General features: G+C 34.3%; 2 protein-coding genes across 5 annotated transcripts; one reads left to right on the top strand and one right to left on the bottom strand.

Annotated features, from left to right (window-relative positions):
• Positions 1 to 878: 878 nt before the first annotated feature.
• LOC110035157 (protein PIN-LIKES 2) lies at positions 879 to 8,571 on the bottom strand. 2 transcript variants are annotated; one of them, XM_020739400.1, is made up of 2 exons: positions 6,745 to 8,571; positions 879 to 916 (listed from the first exon to the last, which is right to left on the bottom strand). In XM_020739400.1, the coding sequence occupies exon 1, from the start codon at positions 8,087 to 8,089 to the stop codon at positions 6,746 to 6,748; it is 1,344 nt and encodes a 447-aa protein (XP_020595059.1). In that variant the 5' UTR covers positions 8,090 to 8,571; the 3' UTR covers positions 879 to 916; position 6,745. The 2 variants fall into 2 exon arrangements, with proteins under 2 accessions (XP_020595059.1, XP_020595067.1); XM_020739408.1 differs by lacking the exon at positions 879 to 916 and adding an exon at positions 2,150 to 2,336.
• A 4,556-nt stretch (positions 8,572 to 13,127) lies between these two features.
• On the top strand, positions 13,128 to 18,300 carry LOC110030274 (putative E3 ubiquitin-protein ligase SINA-like 6). 3 transcript variants are annotated; one of them, XM_020732921.1, is made up of 3 exons: positions 13,128 to 13,494; positions 17,304 to 17,973; positions 18,211 to 18,300. In XM_020732921.1, exons 1-2 carry the CDS (start codon positions 13,201 to 13,203, stop codon positions 17,970 to 17,972), a joined length of 963 nt encoding a protein of 320 aa, XP_020588580.1. In that variant the 5' UTR covers positions 13,128 to 13,200; the 3' UTR covers position 17,973; positions 18,211 to 18,300. The 3 variants fall into 3 exon arrangements, with proteins under 3 accessions (XP_020588580.1, XP_020588589.1, XP_020588571.1); XM_020732930.1 differs by having other exon boundaries at positions 18,250 to 18,278; XM_020732912.1 differs by lacking the exon at positions 18,211 to 18,300 and having other exon boundaries at positions 17,304 to 18,090.
• The last annotated feature ends 1,185 nt before the right edge of the window (positions 18,301 to 19,485 follow it).

Genomic DNA, 19,485 nt, shown 5'->3' with positions numbered 1-19,485 from the left:
TTCTTCAAATATATCTTCTATTACTACCTTAGAGATAGGGTACATGCCCCTACATAACATCATAAAACATGTAGTTTTGTTTTATAGTATACAAACACACATAAATAATGATGTACTTACATTTGAAAATGACTTATAAGACAAAATGAAATATATTCTTATTTCATGCTACTCGTATCCTTTAATTCTTAAATAATTTGAAAATTCTTTTCCAAAAATAGTTTAAATGACACTCCAAAATATGTTGAAATTGTGGCATTTTAAAAATGTATGGTTTTCATTAAAAACTTGCTTAGAAAAGATGAAAGTACACAAAATAATATTATGTATTGTTGATCAAAGCCATACTTCACAATATATTAATGAAATTAAAACTAAGGAAAAAAAATCCAATGTTCCTCTAGAACTTGAATATGGCATTCAAGTTAGAGGATGATCCTCATCTTATCTTTATAACAAATTGCTTTATCATTTGAGGTTTAAAGAACCTACAATTTTGCTTCAAATCATACTATGATGCAATGTTTCACTCCCAAAATCCTCAGTCATAAAAATATCACTATTTTATAACTTTTAAAAAGTTGAATACATTTTTTCAATGATGGATAGGATGGTATATATGTAAAAATTAAAGTTTAGGTGTTAGAAATGTAAATACATAGGAATTGAGTGGCAGGTATGCATGCAAATGTATTTCATCATAAGCAATTGATATCACAATTTAAAAATGTCTCACGACAACGTTCATTCATAAAAATATTCATCAAACAATCTATAATATTACAGGAAACAGCTACAGCTACAGGAGGTCTAATCGTGTAGCGCGGCACATTTTACCTTTACCATTACTTTGCTGACCTGCTCCTGACCCACTCATCGGCAATCTACTAATCCTTCAGTACTTTATAAGCAGCACCTGTCCAAGAATTATAAGGTGGTGAGTCCAATTCCGTATGGAAGATTTACATACATGCCATATAATTTCTATGAATTTACATAACTAAAATCCAAAATTTGTCACTTTACCTATGAAAAGTTGTATTTCATTTTTTAAATGGTAATGACACTAGTATTTTTGATGTGACATGAGTATTAGGTGGTAGATATGTAAATTCATAAGAATTGTGTTGTTTGTGTGTATATATATATATATGAGGGGGCGGGGAATCTTTGGAGGGAGTCATTTTAGTCCCAAGAGGAAACTGCGGACTAATTTGATATTTTATAGATTGGGACTAAAATGACCCCATGTAAATAGTTTGGAGACCATTTTGACACTTCACTTTATATATATATATATATATATATATATTTGTTTAAAAAAGTGGTATTTGAGAATACCGCTCCTCATATGTGTTATCCGTCCCTATAGGGATCGAACCCGGATCGGATGGGTCTTACGACTGACAGTTGTCTACTAACTTGTCACCCAAAAGCGCACGATATATATATATATATATATATAGTATAGTTAAACATGAAGCAGCATGTGCAGAGAAGTTTAGGTATTCAATACTAAATTAGGATAGAGCATGCAAAACCGTATGGAAAGTGGAACATAACATGGCATCTCATCTATGATTTGTTCAAAAGCATTGTAACTAAGTTCTAGGTGCATAGTTTTGACTTTTTAATGCATATGTGGATGATATATTGATATGCTTGATATCTAAGACTCAAAAGATCATCAATACACTAAACCTACTCAAACTAATATTAGTTTTTAATTATATATCCTAATCCTATTCATAACACATTATTATAATTAAGAAGTATGATAAAATACATTTAAAATGAGCTATAAGCAGCATTATTATCTTTAAGTAGACAACATAACATGAATGAGTTGAGGAGGCACCATGTGTTAGATCCTATTTTGCTCATGGATTATAACAAAATCTTACTAATATAGAGGAAGACAGAAGGGAAAACAGAGGTGAGTAGCTGTTCAAAAATCCACTATGATACTCAAGAAGCTATAATGCAGAAGGAATGCAGAAATTTGGCTTTCCCTGAGATCGCTTATTTTTAGGTAGGAATCCAAAAGCTATAAAAAAAGTAGTAGGATAGCCATACATCTAAAGATATAAAAAATACTCGAGGTGTACATCCGAAGTAAAAACTTGGATTGGCATTTACCATCGAAACTGGAGAAATAGCTAGATCTTCGGCTGATAGTTATTGGGTAGCTCTCCGAGCTTGGGTGGCTATCTGAATTATGTCGTTCCTGAGAGCCCGTTGATGGCATCGGGTGAGTTTTCCATGAGCTTAGTGGATGTATTCCTGTAGCCAGCTGATGAGCCTGCCTTGATCTTGGATTCGGTTAGCAAAACCACCTGGAACTTGACCTGATGAGTTCATCCTCAATCCAATTTTATGAGATCTTTGCTAGTCTCACATGCCAATTGCACCCCCTCCTCCTACCTGGGCAATTATGCCCTCAGGGTATACAACATGAATTATAAGTTAAATGATCTCCCAACAATTTAAACTTTGATATACCCCTCTGAATATGTTGATAGGCTCCAATGGACTCTATGACCAGTATAGTAAAAAATAGTTTTTTAACGGCTAGTGGAGTAATTTACGGTATTTTAGAGGTATGGGTAAAAGTTTCTTCATGCAATTTATCCCCTACTATCCATCCTATAAATGCTCAATGATTTGTGGTTGTCAGAATGTATCGGATGCTCATAAATGTTATACTCTCTTAAAACCCTAAAGTTCACTATTTAAAGATCTCTGAGCTCATAGTAATCAAAACCTGCAATACCTCTTTCAATTGAGCTCTACTGTAGATAAAGCTGAAGAAAAAGCTCTATTTTACTATTTTTAATTTCATTTTGAACTTATACTCTTGCAATAAGTTACTTAATTTTGGTCGGAAGACTCAAAGAGGGCGGACACCCTCTAAAAAGATGCTTTGTACTAATGGATTTGTACTCTTCCTTGAAGGAGAGTAAGGACATGTTATAATGATTTTTCTACTGGCTTTAAAAGCAAATGAGTAATTTTTAGTGGAATAATAAGGTTGAAAAAAAAAATAGTGAAATGTTCAAGTTGCTTATATGTGAATGTTGGCAGTTAGGCCAAACCACAAAAAACATACCTTTATGTTTTATTTGCACATTTTTCCTTGCATCAAAACGCTCTTATGTGACATTTATTTGATTTTTTTAAGCAATTATTACGCTCATAATCACACAGAAACATGTAAATCAAGGTTAATAAGAAGGGAATTGGTTTTTTGTTTAAATACGCACCATTGACCATCTAATTAGGTTCACATGATTACCTTAGAATCTATATATTAAATGGTAAAACTTCCAATAAGACAATTGGGATAAAAAAATTGGTAATAACTGAGAGGCAACACCAGGTTGGTGCTAAATGGCTAATTCTCTTTGCCTTCTACCAACCTTATCACAAAAGGAAGGTGGATAACAAAAATAAAAGCTATGAAATGCATCAAACCTCCTTAAAACTTTAGGCTCCTAGAATTTATAATAAAGAAACAACTTTTGGACTTCCTAAAACCCTATTTGCATATAAGACTAGTCAATAGGAAAGAAATCATTCAGAGCTCAAGTGCTTCAAGTGTAAGAACAGCAAGAAACTTCTAATTGATTATTCCATTATCGCTTCCTTTCTCTCCCTATCATCTCATCACTTTTTTTCTTTTTTACTTTTCATAATCCCTAACCTCTGAAATAATTATCAATGTCAAGCTCACATATAACTCTCAAAGGCGCCTCTGGATGAACAAAAACAAGATCACCAAACACTATGAAAACAATAAGGGTTGTAGAGATTTAAAGGTTCGATTTGGATGTTGTGCTTCATTCAACATGGTTAAAGCAACAAAATGTTTAGAGCAGTAACTGAATAACTAATTGCAAACAGCAAATCAACAGCATGGCTAATTGTTAAAAATATAGGCTACTTAAAGGCAATGACAAGAGAAGAACTCTGTTTGGGGCAGCTGCAGTTTATCCAGCTTATTCAGATAAACAACTTATCCTGCTTATCAGGAGCTGATCTGGATAAGCTGACTATCAGTTTGGTTTGTGCGTTTGAAAAACAGCTGATTTGCGGTTGTTTTTGAATAAATGACCATTCTGCCCCTATGCAACAATGTTGTTTAGCATAAATCAGAGAACAGTTTAGCATAAATCCAACAACATATAAGAGTGTTGTATTATGCTAGTTTAATAGTAGCTTTGTATTAATGCTCATTACTATTTTTGCTTTCACCGGATACAAACACAACACGCTAGTATGATGAGAATGAAGAACAAATTTTTAACAACCATCTTTAATGCTGGAAGCTGTAAGAATCATCCCACGATTATTTTAACATAAGGATGATTTTTTTGTCCAAAAGAATAACTCTTATTTGTTTAGGCTCGTCACAGTTTGCAGATGACTTTAATATTTGAACTCTTATAGTATATAAAAGGGCCTCTACTCACAGACCAAAAACATAAAAATAGGATGCCATGTAAAAAACCTAATGGTTTATTTGACCAAAATGAAATGTACAAGGGTTCCTAATCTTTTGCTTCAAACAAAAACTAATGGCTCTTCTATATTGCAAGACGAATTTATAACTGGGTGAATTGCATGAGATTGTTTCAAGGTCTAGCATTGACAAAGGATTCTCTTTCATGTAAGCCAAAATTCATATACAATTAATTCTATGTAACAAAGACTCAATGATTAAAAATAATCGCAAAGATAAAAAACATTGATAATTTTGCATCCCATACAAGTTAAATATTAGTTCATTCACTTAAGAGCATGATATTGGAATTTCATGCAAGCTCTTTCCCATTTACTTGCACTGCTCATTTATCCTGCAACATCTCATATGAGACATGACGTAAAATAGATAAGGAGTGGAAAATCAATGATGTTGAATCCAAAAAATGTAATTCACATAATCCAATTAAGTTTTTATGAATATAATCAACATAAAAAAATAGGAAAAAAAAGATCACCTCTTGAAGGTTCAATTTTTACAGAACAATGCTCATAGATGAATCCTTTAATTTAAAATCAAAATGCTTATTATCAATAATATAAGTTGAAATTTTATATGGGAAGATAGTGCGGCTCTGAACGTTTAATGCAGAAGTGTTATGATATCACTATGTATGATAAACAAAAAGTTATGAGGATGTTACCAGCCTTTTGGAGAGGAGGGGAACAAATACTTGGTGAGAGATTTATTACCGACAAATGACTTCTTATTGTATGGAAACAAAGCAACCCCAAATTTCACTATAGATACCTCAATTTTGTTTCAAAATTGGCAGATGACAACCTCAGTATATTCTAAACAGAAATGTCCAAATTACAGAACCCACGAGCATAAGATTTATGACTGCATTAAGAACATTGTAAGAAATCCTAGAGTCTTACCAGAATTTTCATAGAACGAGACGCTAAGAAGCAGAAATTCAAAATGACAACGCAGCTGTAGAAGAAATTTAATTGAAAGAGCAAAAATAGAACCTTTAATAAAAGCTAACTGACAGAAAAATAATATCTCATACAAATAAAATAACTTATCAGCATGAGAAATTTATTAATTAAATTACTTATCATGAAATTATTCTAGAGAAATACCAGTAGTATATAATATGAAAGAAAAGTTGGGAAGAACAATAAACAGTAAGACGTGAGTCAGATATATAAGGAATTCAATAGGAGCAGCGAAATATTTCCAATTTTTGAAGAAAAGCCTCCTTGATAAAAGAAAACAATTCCATCAAGCGCTCCAAAACATAGTAATTCGAAAAGAGACCTAAGTGTACCACTAATCATTATTATTATTATTCAACCCACACGAGATTCATTCTATAAATTATGAGACATTCAATGCATAAGCGTAATATAAACAGTCAAATATATAGGAGATATGAATGATGAAATTCCGGTAAAGAATCCCGCAAATGCTAAAAAAAACAGCAGAATACTCGCAAGGCATGAATTGAAGTCCGAGATCTAAAAGAAAAACACAACCTTAAGGAGAATCAATTGCTCGACAAGTTGATATCACCAAGAAAGGATTTCATATAAATCAAGTCTGAAGCATTGGTTTGATAAGTCAATGAGCTGCCTTGTCCTCAATTAGTTTTTGTAGTGAAGAAAATGACGAAAGAGTATAGATGCGAGGATCCAACTTTAATTTCTTGGTCATCAAGAATGGCTTCGCCTAGCTTTCGGTAGAAGAGTGGAGTAGGTTCCGTGAGCGAGCGAGGGCAGGGGGATAAAATAAGTGCAGACGAAAGCGGATTGCGGGTATAACTGCGATCGCGTTGATAAGAAATTACAGAACGCCATTTTAGGATACTCAGTTCAAACATGCGAAACAAACGGTGAGACAGCAATTCGAAAACGCCACCCGCACTTATAAGCCGCCCCAAAACAGACCCTTAATCTTTTCTAATAATGCATGGTTTGTATCATCATACAGGTACCATGTCAATTGACCAAAAATAACTAAAATGAAAGTGACGCAAACATTAACTAGAATAACTTGAAAAAAAAAAGATGATGGGAGCAATAAATTGGTGGTTATTATCTAAAATATAATGAAGAACAAAGTAGAAAGAGAAAAAGATACACAAATTGATAAGAGGGGCAAGTATACAGCAATATGAGTACAGACAAATTAATTTAAAAAGTTTAGTACTATTAGATCTTCAAATGCGCAGGAAAGAAATGAAAGATCCTGACCTCACACATCCGAAAGCAACTTGAAGTAGATAACAATGTACACAGAGAGTGATAAAAGAGCCAGGATATGCTGCCAAAATAATAGAGCTGAAACTTCCTTTACACCATAACCCCTCAAGCTTGCAATGGCTCCCAACAAGATGGCAGTCGGCATGGTATACTGCAACAGGAGAACAAATCTGTACATCTGACCTTCTTGTAACAAAAGATGCAACTTGTCTGCAGTAGCCACCACCCCTATTCCAATAAATGGCAGAATCAAAAGCCTTGCAGCAATAATACCAATTGTTGTTCTGATTCCAAGAGACGACTCGTTCGGTCCTTCGGCTAGCATTCCTCCAAGAATTAGCATCACCGAAGGAACAACTGCTCCTGCCAAGATCTCCAAACTGTCAGTGAAAAACGACAGCGGTGCATCGCTCCCGAATACAAAATTCCTAAATAGAGGAACCATCCCAACAATAATGGCCAGCAGAGACGCAATTGTAGGAGGCTGAAGAATATGTCGGATAGGAGTTTCTTCTACAACAATTCTCATCCTCCGGACAACCCTCGGTTCTGCCAAGCACCTTATAGACTTTGGACTGTTTGGAGCAGGATATATGCCTCCCACTTCAGTTAGATCTAAATCAGGGATGGTGCTTTGTGATGAACCTGACATACTAGCGAAGACCCTCGCAATGAACGGAATCTTCGAATTCACGGTTTCCTTCTCCTCCATGCCAGGCCACTCTGCTTCTTGGAGCAAAGGCCTGCTAATATTACTAGCAGCATGCTCTTCCTCAATCTCATTTTCCTCTGCCACAATCTCATAATACTCCATAGGGGGCTCCATCATATGGTATACCAAGGTGTACGCAAGAATTACCGCAACCCATTGGGCGAAAGAGACATAGGCAACGCCTGTTTGACGACATTGAGGGCCAAAGGGTTGATTTGAGCTGTGGCATACAGATCCAATAATGGCTATGGGAATATTTCCAGTGTTACCAAATCCAGTCATGATCACCGTCAATCTAAAGAACTGCGGCGGCGGCTTGCAAATGATTGCCACAACATATCCAAGAACACAACCGATTGCGGTGCTAATGAGCACATTAACCGGCACAAACCACCACTGAAGGGCCTCTTCCAAGGTGATGGATTCGCCAAGGTGGACGAATATGAGGCATGGAAGGAAGAGAGCGAAGACAAGCTTGCTTAGAAGCTTGAGGGTAGCACGGGGAACAATTCGAGTTTTGGGGTGGGCGAGTATGATGCCAATGACAGTGAGACACAAGAGCTTCAAAAGGGGCACCACAGCAGAGAGCCAATTCTCATTCCCTTGCTCCACTTTCCCGGCCATAGACAGCAATTTCCCTAGTTCCGATGAAGCTCAAATCCCAACGGATGCAATTCCAATATATTCACAGGATACAGAGCAGTCTTGACAGCTTACCGGATCAATACTTCGAATTGATACAGAAAAAAACATCAATCTGAATTATTTGCATCATTGAGGGGCTATCTGGTAAAGGAAGATGCAAACTTTCCTTCCTCCATCTGCCTCCATGGTTTCGGATAGAAGCGGTGCGGAAGGAGAAGAAAGATGGGAGTTTGGGGGGCTCTGTACGCCGCGATCCCGTCGTTGCCTTCCCAGTTAGCTCTAATGTCGACTGTATCGCGAGAGTTCGGTTACGAAGGCGATGGGCGGCGAGACCTGGAGAGGGGATCGGGATGTTGGCGAGCTTTTCGGGCAGGAGAAGGGGAGCGATACGTCGGCCAGTTCGGGCAGGTAGATAGGGTAGGAGGGAGATGGGGTTGTTTAATCAAAATTAAAGAAAACAATAAAATCGCAGAGAGGATGAAGTGTATACTTTCAAGATAGTACTTAAGAACATAATTTTGATAAGATTATTATAAATATATTTCCAAATTAATTGTTAAATTTACTAAATATACACTAATGTATAAGTGAAGTGGTTGATGTATCTCCAAATATATAATTTATAATAAAGCTGAAAAGATTGGATGAACTTACTAAGAATTGAGATTTGAGGCCCTCAGCCTAAGCTTAGAAGGCACTCGCTCTAGTTAGAGGGGTTAAGTTTGTAAGACACGTCCTTAATTTGGAGAGCTCAAACTCGAAAGGCACTTGTCTAGTTTATTTGAATTCTAATCACTGCGTCCATATGTCTATAATAAATGTATAATGCATTTACTAATTACATTAAAGTGTAGAATCTCACTACGTTTGTATGTCTATAATAAAGATATCATGCATTAACCTGTTACATTATAGTTTAGCATCCTTTGTACCACTTAAAACTTAAATATAGAGTCAAAGGGGTATTTCGAAAGGTAGAAGACAACATTCTAAATTTCTTAAGTGAAAAATAAAATCCTTGAGTCTCTCTCTCTATCTCTCTCTCTCCACCCCCACCCCCCGCCCTCTCTCCTTTTTCCTTGCATAATGCTCAACAAATGTCAGTTGTCATATAAGATGGAAAGACAGTTCATAATATTTCTCAATCTATTAAGGTTGTTATTGAAATTACTAGTACTAACATACAACCTTAGAAAGATGGGAAGAGAAAATTAATTGTTTGAGAGTTCATTGTGAATGTTAAATCTAATTATAAGGGGGGGTCAAAGTTCCTTTTGTCCAATGCATTTGATGCAAGGTAAAAATCCACACAAAAAAATGCATAACTTCACATCTTCTTAGCCATGTAAAAAAATGTAACAAGATAAAAGCAAATATTCAACAACTCCTTGACTTCTCTGTTAAAAGACAGAAGAGGTCAAACTTCTTGCTTTGTGAAGCTAATAATGACTCAGATATTCTATTTTTTGATCTAAAAAATTATGATTAGTAACTTATAATAGAGTTAATTGTCAAAATGATAATTATACATAAGTATTCATTCATGATATTTGAACATATTTTATTTAATGTATTGTTGAAAATGTTGAATCCTAACTTTGAAAGACTTTCAAGGAACATCATAAAAAATGATTGCGTAAAATTATATTGAGTGTAAGAAAGAAAAGCTTATATGTAGCCTTAAAGATTTTCATAGGTTGTCAAAAACTACATTATGTTAAGCATCTAATTAAATCATAGCATATCTATTATTAGCTAGCTATTATATCAATGAAACATGGAAGTTGAAGAATGTAATCATTAATTTTATTGAGTTAGAGCCTCCACATACGGACACTTACATGTATGATTCTATTTGTGAATGTTTGTTCAAGTAAGAACTTAAAGACAAAATCTCTACAATTACTTCAGATAGTGTAAATAGTAATGAAGTAAAAGCTAGTTCATTAAGCAAATTTTCTATTATGGGAAAAATTACACTTTAATGATATTTTTTTATGTGAGAATTTGCACATATATCTTCAATATAATGGTTCAAGCCAGGCTAAAGGAGGTTCATAAAATCATTCAAAAGATTATAGAGTCAATGAAATATTTGAAAAAATCCTCCATGATATTACATAAGTTGGTAAAGGTGGCTAAATAATTAGGAGTTCTAACTACAATATCTATATAATATTTTTTCTAGGTGGACTTAATTTTCAACATGTTGGAGTCTGCATTTGTATATGACAATGATTTCCATCACTATGCAATTAGATACAGTAATAATAAATAGTTTGTAAGCTAACTCAAATGGGTTGAAATATGAAAAAATTATAAATTTTCTTTCAATTTTTAATATTTTTGTGAAGAAAATCTCTAATACTCTCTATCTTATTGCCAACTTCACAATACTATGCTATTTTTAATATTATCTACTCCAAAAAAATTGTATTATGTAATGAACACCAATCTAGAAAATTTATTAATTAATAGAAAATGATTAACGACGTCCATGCGAGATAGATTTTATCTCTACAAAAAATCTTTTTGTGTAAATTTACGAGTCTAGGATCCAAAACAGGATGACAAATGCACTTAGCAGAAAGTTGACACTGCTATCCAAGCTATAAATTGAAATTAAAAATTTCAAAGAATTATAAAAACTATAAAACACTAATTCAAATTTCTATACTATTTAGTACCATCGCGATAATTCCCATCTAATTTCTCATTATTTCTTATGAAACAAATTTCTTTCTAAAGGCAACCAACCAAATTCATCTCTTTGTATGCAACTTATAAAAGAATTGCATGTGGGTGGACCAACAACTCACTCAAAAAGAGAGTAAATACTAAGCTAGTTGCATAATATATTCTTTTGGCCAAAATTACAACTAGTTGTTATTCATTTTGTTAAAAAAATATCCAGTATTTCAATCAAACAAAAGCAAACAACAAAATATCGATTTATATACACCATAGCTGACACCAAATCCATCTCATTGACAACTTTGGTTTGCCCATTTGTTAGTAGATGATATGTCAAACTTAGTTGCAGTGAAATGTTTAGGCGATTCCAATGCTCCTTCTAAAAATTGCTTATGAACTTCACATCACGATCGAAGGTTAGGCTTTGAAGTAAACCAAGAAATCAAATGATCTCATGGAAAAAAACATATGAGCAATATGAAGAGCATTAAAGGTATTTCAAACAACAATGAAGTGTGTCATTTTAAAAAATATGTCCACTAATATCATGACGGAGTTTGCTCATATTTTGTTTCTCAGCAAATCCAAAATAAAATATAAACTAAGGTATTCACAATGCTCAACAATATGTTAAAATATCACATAAAGGAACATTTAAAGCAATGAGAGTGTTTTTTGGTGCATTTAGAGTGCATATAATTTGATCATTAATCATTCTAGTGGCATATTTTTTACTCCCAACATCCCAATCATGCTATAGACCTTACCATCCTACATAAATGCTAAATAAATTTGCTTCTTAAATAGCTCGTGATCATATGAAACTTTCATATGAGGTACGTGCCAAACTAGACGCTTTCAACGTCCAATACAAACATCAAGAAAATACACATCTGTGATACTATATTTTAGGAAGGTGATCTAGTGATAATTTATCTTGGAAAAGAAGGATTTGCTTCTAGCACATACTCAAAACTAAGGGTCTGTTTGGGGCAGCTACAGCGTATTGAATAATCTGTTGATAAACTGATTAAAAATAATATGTCGATAAGCTAGCTGCGGTGGCTATTACAAATTTTTATTTTTTTTGGAAAAGCAGGACTGCAGCTAGAAAGTTACCACTTCACCTAGATAGGTGTGGTGCGAAAACATTGTTTTCAGCATTTTGAAAATGCATAAGCTGCCAAAACGCAGTTTACCCAAACAAGTCAGGTGTGTTTTCAAAACGTCACCACACCAAATAAGCTGCCCCAAACGGACCCTAAGTCCATGGTAGCTAGGACCTTTCCCAGTTGTATGGCTTATCAATGACAATGCATGTATTATTTGTCTACCACCATATATATATATATATATATCTACCTCATCTACTTTTAATGTTTTAAATATTGTTGAATTTAGATATATATTGTGAATCACTCCCAAGGAATAAAGCACAGGATGAGATAAATAAATAGAGAGAGAACGAGAGAAACACAGAGAGAGAGAGAGAAAAGTGCACCGTAAATGCAAGAGTTTGGGTATGACAAATCAACGACCTTTTTCATTGTAAAAACAATCCCCTATTTACAGATTTAGGGGGTACCGAGTTGACAATTACATGATTGTTAGTGTTTTAATTGGGGCGTTTCAAGTTACTTTTGGCACATTTTGGTATGCATAAATGGTTTTGACACATTTTCATATTCATAACTAATTTTGACACCTTTTTGAATTCATAACCGCCTGAATAGGGGCACCCAATGACTCAACAACCTTATCGCTCTGCCAGATGGAGGCCTTTGGTCGGCTGGAAGACATTTGGGAGGCTGAAAATTCATTAGTTGGCCCTTTTAATGGAAAATTTTGAGAAGCGACACTCCTGTTGTTGGGATAAACTATACCGCCAGGCACGGTGTACCACCGTAATCTGGTGGGCAATCTTTCTTGGACAAAAAAACCTTCTCAAAGGTTTCCTTGAGGGGTCGTTTGACCATTTTCTTAGGGGCTTCAGAACTTACATGGATAGCGGGTCCCGCATTGAGTTACTTCTATCTTTCATTCAGATATCCTCCCGTTCAGTTGGCTCAAAATTCCGACCTAAAGAAATGATGTTTATTGTTTGTCTTATGACCATCCCAATGTAATGTCATTTGATTTGTCTGTGAAACCCATTGGATTTTCTAGAGATTCATGAATATTTATCCCATTATCAACCTGATGACATCATTACACAACTCCAAAGTTTATTATCTTTATATATTTTTTTATTTTTTAACCTAAGAGAAAATGACTTAATGTACTATTTCTTTGATTATGCCTTATCAATAAAGTTTTTGTTCAAGTCAGATGGGCCACTTAACACAAGATAAATTCATGTAGAGGAAAGAGGCGTTTGATGAAATTTGCCAATTGGAATGGCGAGGTTCTGCTTGGACGAGGGCACGAGCGGGCGCAAAAGGAGGAAAAGGGGCAGCGAGGAAGACGAGAATTTGAGGAAGAAGACATGCGATCGGGGCGAAGGGGAATGTTCGGAAGCGGAGGAGGAGGAATCGTCCGATGAGGTCGGAGACGAAGTGGACGAGACGGCCGAGGACGGAGGTTTCCGTAGAGGTAATAATAATAAGAATGGAGAATTTAACTTTCGGATTGATCCAGAAGTTCTCGACTGTTCCATCTGCTTCGAGCCCCTCCGTCCTCCCATTTTTCAGGTCAGTTTTCTTGAATCAACAACCCTCGATTCCCCTGTTTCTTTGTAGAAATTGGAATTGGAAGACCTGCGCTTGTTTCTGTGTTATATATAGGAGATTCATATTTACTTACTACCAATAAACAACACGGGTATAGAATCCTAATTGTCTCAACTGCTTGAACTTTCATTGCGAATCTTCCATTCCGTCACTGCCGCAAAAACTGCTACATATAATTTGCACGATTTTTATGTTGTTGCACCGAGTTCTATTCTATGAAACAGGAAGAGGGTACGGGATTTAGGGATTTGAGACATCGTGAAAAGGAGACATGAACAGTTGAAAAAGTGCAGGATATGAATATGATCATACATAGAACTTGATATGTTTTTTGTGGAGAGAGATTCGTGCACATCGACAAACATTAGTTTATGAACTTATTAAGATCACATACGAAACGTGATAATATTTTTATAAGGTAAACCATGATTGTCACACTATCTTAGTTTTCATTATTATAAACTTGCTGGTATTATTTATGCATTTTTTAGTTAAATTTCAATTGGATATGGCATATGTGGTATCCTGCATTTGTCCTTGAGCAAATTCAAAGTTTTGAGCACTTTAAAAACTACACATTAGAATGTTCTCATTTTATCAGTTTAAATTTATTTGTCAATGGCTTCTTTGTTCCTCAGCTTTCAAATTATATAGTATTACCAATGTAATTGGAGTTTCATAAATTTATTTGATGTCTTTATAATTACTCCTATGTCCAATGTGTACAATAATAGTCCATGGTGTGCTATAAGGTGTCCAGTAAGCGTTCAATTGGTGTAAAAAATGTCAGAGTTTGTAGAGAAAGCTCAAAATAAAATACTTAAAATGACATTTCTAACACAGTTTCCAAAATTTTTAATGTCCAAATGTTCAACTTAATGCTCAACATGAAATGGCGGCATTCTTAAATGTGTTTGTGCTTTTTAGGATTTTAGATTTGATTTTTAGTAATATTATCCAATAATTGGCAATCTTAACTTCACCAAAATATCATATTATGTGCTTAGAATATATTTGACTGATTTTAAGGTTTCTATTTCTTACAAATGTTTGTCATTATTTAAAGTTCACTTTTGCTTAAGAAGTGGTTATTTATCGTAATATATCATCTGCAAATATTATTTTGTAAGGCCCCTTATGAAGCATAGACGCTGATATAAAATACAGATACAACACAACATGTACATGACACAAATATACAAAGTTGCACTTGGCACATGACTCAAATGTACAAAACCTCACTTGGCATGCCATGGACATAATGTTTTCAATGTTCAATACAAAATATGTTATTAGAACCCCTATTATCTATATTTTCTATCAAAGGGTATTATCAAATGAAATATTATAGCATATGTATCAAGCAAAAAGCTTAAGGACCAAAAAATAGTTTAATTACAAATATATTTAAATAGTTAATCAAATTTAATTATTTTCTTATCAAATGTACTTAATTTCACTAACATAACACTATCTAGGAGTGACTTTTCGATATCAACATTATACTGTCCACAAAAAGCCAAAAGAATAAAATAGTATTTAATTTTCAAAATATTTTTGAAATATATCATCACACTGATGCATTATCTACAATAAGCACTTGGTATCACAATCATCATCATGACTAACAGTAATATCTTTTTCATTAAAATATTCACCATCGTCGATAAAAATATAATATTCTAGTCTATTTTATAAAAAACTAGCACTTCATCACATTTTATGTCTCAATTGTGACGTGCTCTATTTTGATTGTGTTTGACTTCAATTATAAAAAATAAAATAAAAAAGAGCTCATGTTTGTGACATTATTTGAGCTTGTTAAACAAGTGTGTGGGAGTGTTAGAGGCATGTGTGCCTGACAAAAACATGAAAGATTTTTTGAAGCATCTGTTCTACGTAGAAGGCACGTTACTATAAATTCATTTTGTAAGAGTTCCATAATTAATATAAAAAAAACTCGTTGTTAGTGGAGTGTGTGGTGGAATTGAATTTGATGGTGCCTATCTTTTAAGGTAGTAAAAGAAGATTAGTGGAAAGGTTTCAGTGAGGATGTGGGCTATAAAAGCTAGGTTATAAGGTGGTTTTTTTTTGTTGGTCTAAAGGTGATGAACTGTCACAATATTTCGTGAATTTTTTTTGAAGGGTTGATTGGCTCAGGTTTGGAGTGTAAGCTGGTTTAACTGAGGGCACAAAGGATTTTTTGGTGTTAGAATCCCCACCAGTATATAACTTTAATGCAGATAATAAGAACTTGTTGATTCAAACCATACGTGAGCTCCGTGACATTCTCTCCTGGACAGTGATGGAAATACTAGGAATCTCAGTCGACGTTGCCTGCCACCTATTGAACATCAATCCGACCATCTAACCCATGAAACAAAAACTAGTCGTCAGCTAGGGTCTTGACCGAGCCGATCCAAGAGGGAGCGGCGAAGCTTGGAAGAGGCCGGTTACATTTAAGAGGTCTAGTACCCAACTTGGACCTTCAACATTGTGATGGTACAAAAAACCAATGACAAGTGAAGAATGTGCGTACACTAGAAATTTTTATATAGAAAATTAAAATAGAGAAAAAATCATAGGGCCTTGCCCAGTTAAAAATAATTCATTATAGCTTAATTAGTACTGGTAGTGGTCCTTATCCAACTAGCAGAAAAAGGATTTTCTTAAAGATTGTCCTATAAAGAGTGTTCTATAAAGAGACTTATTCCATATAAATGTTCTAGCTGAGTAATGGAATTTTGTTTTTGCTTTCAAATTGATCCTGATGTTCTCGATTGCAACATCTGTTTCGTGCCCCTTTGTCCGCCCATTTTTCAGGTCAGAATTCTTGAATCATCGCCCAATGATTCCCGTTTTTTCTTTGTAGAAATTGGAATTGGAAGACCTGCGATTGTTTGTGTGTTATATATAGAAGATTCATATTTATTTACTAACAATAAACAACAAGGATATAGAATTCTAATTGTATCAACTGCTTGAACTTTTCTTACGAATCTTCTATTCTGTGACTGCCGGATAAACTGCTACATTTAATTTGCACAATTTTTTTTGTTACACAGAGCTCTATTCTCTTTAACAGGAAGAGGGTAAGGGACATAGGGATATCTTGCATCATGATAAGGAAACAGGAAAAATGTTTAAAATTTGCAGGATATGAATATGGTCATACATAGAACTTGATATGTTTTTGTGGAGAGAGATTCATGCACATCCACAAGGATTAGTTTTTGAACTTATGAAGAAAACATACGAAACATGATAATACTTCTATAAGGTATGAGTGCTCATACATCCTAGTTTTCGGTATTCTAAACTTGCTGTTATTATTTATGCATTTTGTAGTAGGCATATATGATTATCCTTTATTTTAATTAAATTTCAATTTTATATGCCATATGTGGTACCCTGCATTTGTCCTCGAGGAACAGTTTTGAGCACTTTAAAACTACACATTATAACTTATCAAGAACCCATAGCGGCCCTTTTAATGTGTGTGCTTTTTGGATTTTTGTTTAGTTGATTTCTTAGTAATATTAACCAATAATCGGCAATCTGAACTTCACCAAATCATCATATTATATGCTCAGAATATATTATACAGATCATAAGGTTTTAATTTCTTACAAATGTTCATCATTCTTTAAAGGTCACTTTTGTTTATGAAGTGGTCATTTATCGTAATTTAAATTTCTCTGTAAAATTTATGCTTCTATGTAAAATTTCAGTCTCATGAATTTAACAAATTGTTTCGCTTGATTTTCCAGTGCAGAAACGGACATATTGCATGCTATATTTGTTGTCCGAAGCTCTTAAATAAATGTCACGTATGTTCTCAACCTATCGGTAACCGGCGGTGCATCGCACTCGAGAAAGTCATCGAATCCATGTTGAGCCCATGCAAATATGCCAATTTAGGATGCAGAGCTGTTCTATCCTTTGCTGTGAAAGCTGATCATGAAGAATGTTGCGGTCATGCCGCTCTCTTCTGCCCAATCAGCAACTGCACATTCTCTGGCTCAAGAAATCTTCTCTTCGCACATGCCAAAAGGAAGCATGGTAACATTTCGATGAATTTCTCTTACAATCTATCTTTCATGATTGCTTTGGAAAAGCATCAACGTTGTATGATTCTGCTTGGGGAGGATGGTCATTTCTTTCTCCTCATGAACTGTCATGAGACCTTTCTCGGGAATATTCTATCTGTGATCTGCATGGCTTCGAGCAGTCCCGAGTCTGACGAGTTCTCATACGAGCTCAGAGTGGATGGCGGGGGAAGTTCGCTTCGTTTTAGGGCCTCGGCACAGAATATGAGGAAGTGGAATGGTGTTCAGTCTTCCAAGACTTTGCTTGTTGTTCCAGATGACTTCTTTGCCTCTAGTTCTCAATTGGTTATAAGTGCTCGCATCTATAAATCTATAGGTGTTGTCAAGTAATGTAAGTCTTCTTTGACTTTTTGTTGCTCATTATACTTAGAAGCATCTGTAACTGATAGATAAATGAGTTTTATAATGATCTAAGCAATGGAAACATGATGAATTGGTACTTCTTCTTTTTTTCCCCTTAATTTTCTATCTTTAACTTAAAATGTAAATATTAAGATGCACAATAGTATTTTGTTGTAAAAAAAAAAAAAAAAACGATCTAATACCTTATATTTTAATTTTTCTGTAGTTTTGGCAGGCTGGTCACCATATGCTTTCATTGTTGTAGGTGACTTGTGATTGACATCCTTCAATTACTTTATGCATGTTCAGTATGATAAAAGTTTTTGCAATATTTTAGTTTAGAAAATCATTGTGAAAAGCACAGAATATGCTTTATTTTATTGACTTTAGCCAATATTGATGTTGTACCTTGAGGTGTAAACGTGTTGAGCTTGAGCGAGCTCAAGATTTGTTCTTGTTCTGCTCGTTTTATTTTGTTATTGTTTTTTTCTGTGAAATGTCTTTTTGTGTTCGACTGGAGTAAGGGTCCGTTTGGGACAGCTTATAAGTGTGGGCGGCGTTTTCAAAACAACGTCATCGTACCGTTTGATTCGCGTTTTTCACTAGCTTATCCGAAACTGCGTTTGGATTTTTACACTAAACGCGGGCCACGGGTCAACCCTTATGGCCGGCCGAAATTGAGGATAAGCAGCTTATCCTAAAATGCACAAGCTCCCCCAAACGATCCCTTAGTTTTTTTATTCAAATTAAGCTGTGTTTGGTTTTTATTTGAGCTCAACAATAACTTTGATGAGGCCAGACCACTTGATTTGTGCTCGAAAGCGGTATTTCTTACATTTAAAGACTCCTGAAGCTGTAATTGAACTCCTCCCACATATGTGGGACTAAGACAAGACGGCGGCTTTCTATTTTGGCATTTACATGCATCCATGTATTTACATATCCAACACCTAAACACAGATTGTTGGTGGCTTAGGCTTTATTATTATTATTTTTAATCATTTACAAGCATAATAGCCAATCCCCGTGTATTTACATATCTAACACCTAAATTTTAATTTTTACATTTTTATCACCCAAAATTTTATATGCGTTTTTTAAAATACATTATAACTAATTAATATAAAAAATAAATAAATATTATTACGTAATTAATTTTTCTATTTCAACTTAAAATGAGCCGAACATGAACAAACAAATATTTAAGCATTTTTTTTGCTCATTTATAAATTGTGCTAAAAAAAAATTATTTGTGTTTGACTTGATTGCTTAATGAACAAATCTGACACGAGCTACTTAATAAGCCAAACATGAGCTGTTCGCAAACAACGAGTTGTTTTTACGCGGTTACGCCCTTAGTTGTACTTGCACTTTGTAAATCTCTTCCTCAAATAAAATAATTTTATTAAACCATTGGAACCAAAATAAAATAATTTTTATGTACCTACATATCTAATACTTTTAATTTTATCATTCACATAAATTACTCTAAAAAATGTAG

Source organism: Phalaenopsis equestris, unplaced genomic scaffold, assembly GCF_001263595.1.
Source record: "Phalaenopsis equestris unplaced genomic scaffold, ASM126359v1 Scaffold000002, whole genome shotgun sequence".
Lineage (NCBI taxonomy): Eukaryota > Viridiplantae > Streptophyta > Magnoliopsida > Asparagales > Orchidaceae > Phalaenopsis > Phalaenopsis equestris.
This window is presented reverse-complemented; position numbering and strand designations above follow the sequence as displayed.

Excerpts from the sequence above, each read along its gene's own strand:
- LOC110035157 (XM_020739400.1), bottom strand. The coding sequence starts at position 8,089 with ATGGCCGGGAAAGTGGAGCAAGGGAATGAGAATTGGCTCTCTGCTGTG.
- LOC110030274 (XM_020732921.1), top strand. The coding sequence starts at position 13,201 with ATGGCGAGGTTCTGCTTGGACGAGGGCACGAGCGGGCGCAAAAGGAGG. Across the intron at positions 13,495-17,303 it reads TCCGTCCTCCCATTTTTCAG|TGCAGAAACGGACATATTGC; the intron begins GTCAGTTTTCTT and ends TTGATTTTCCAG.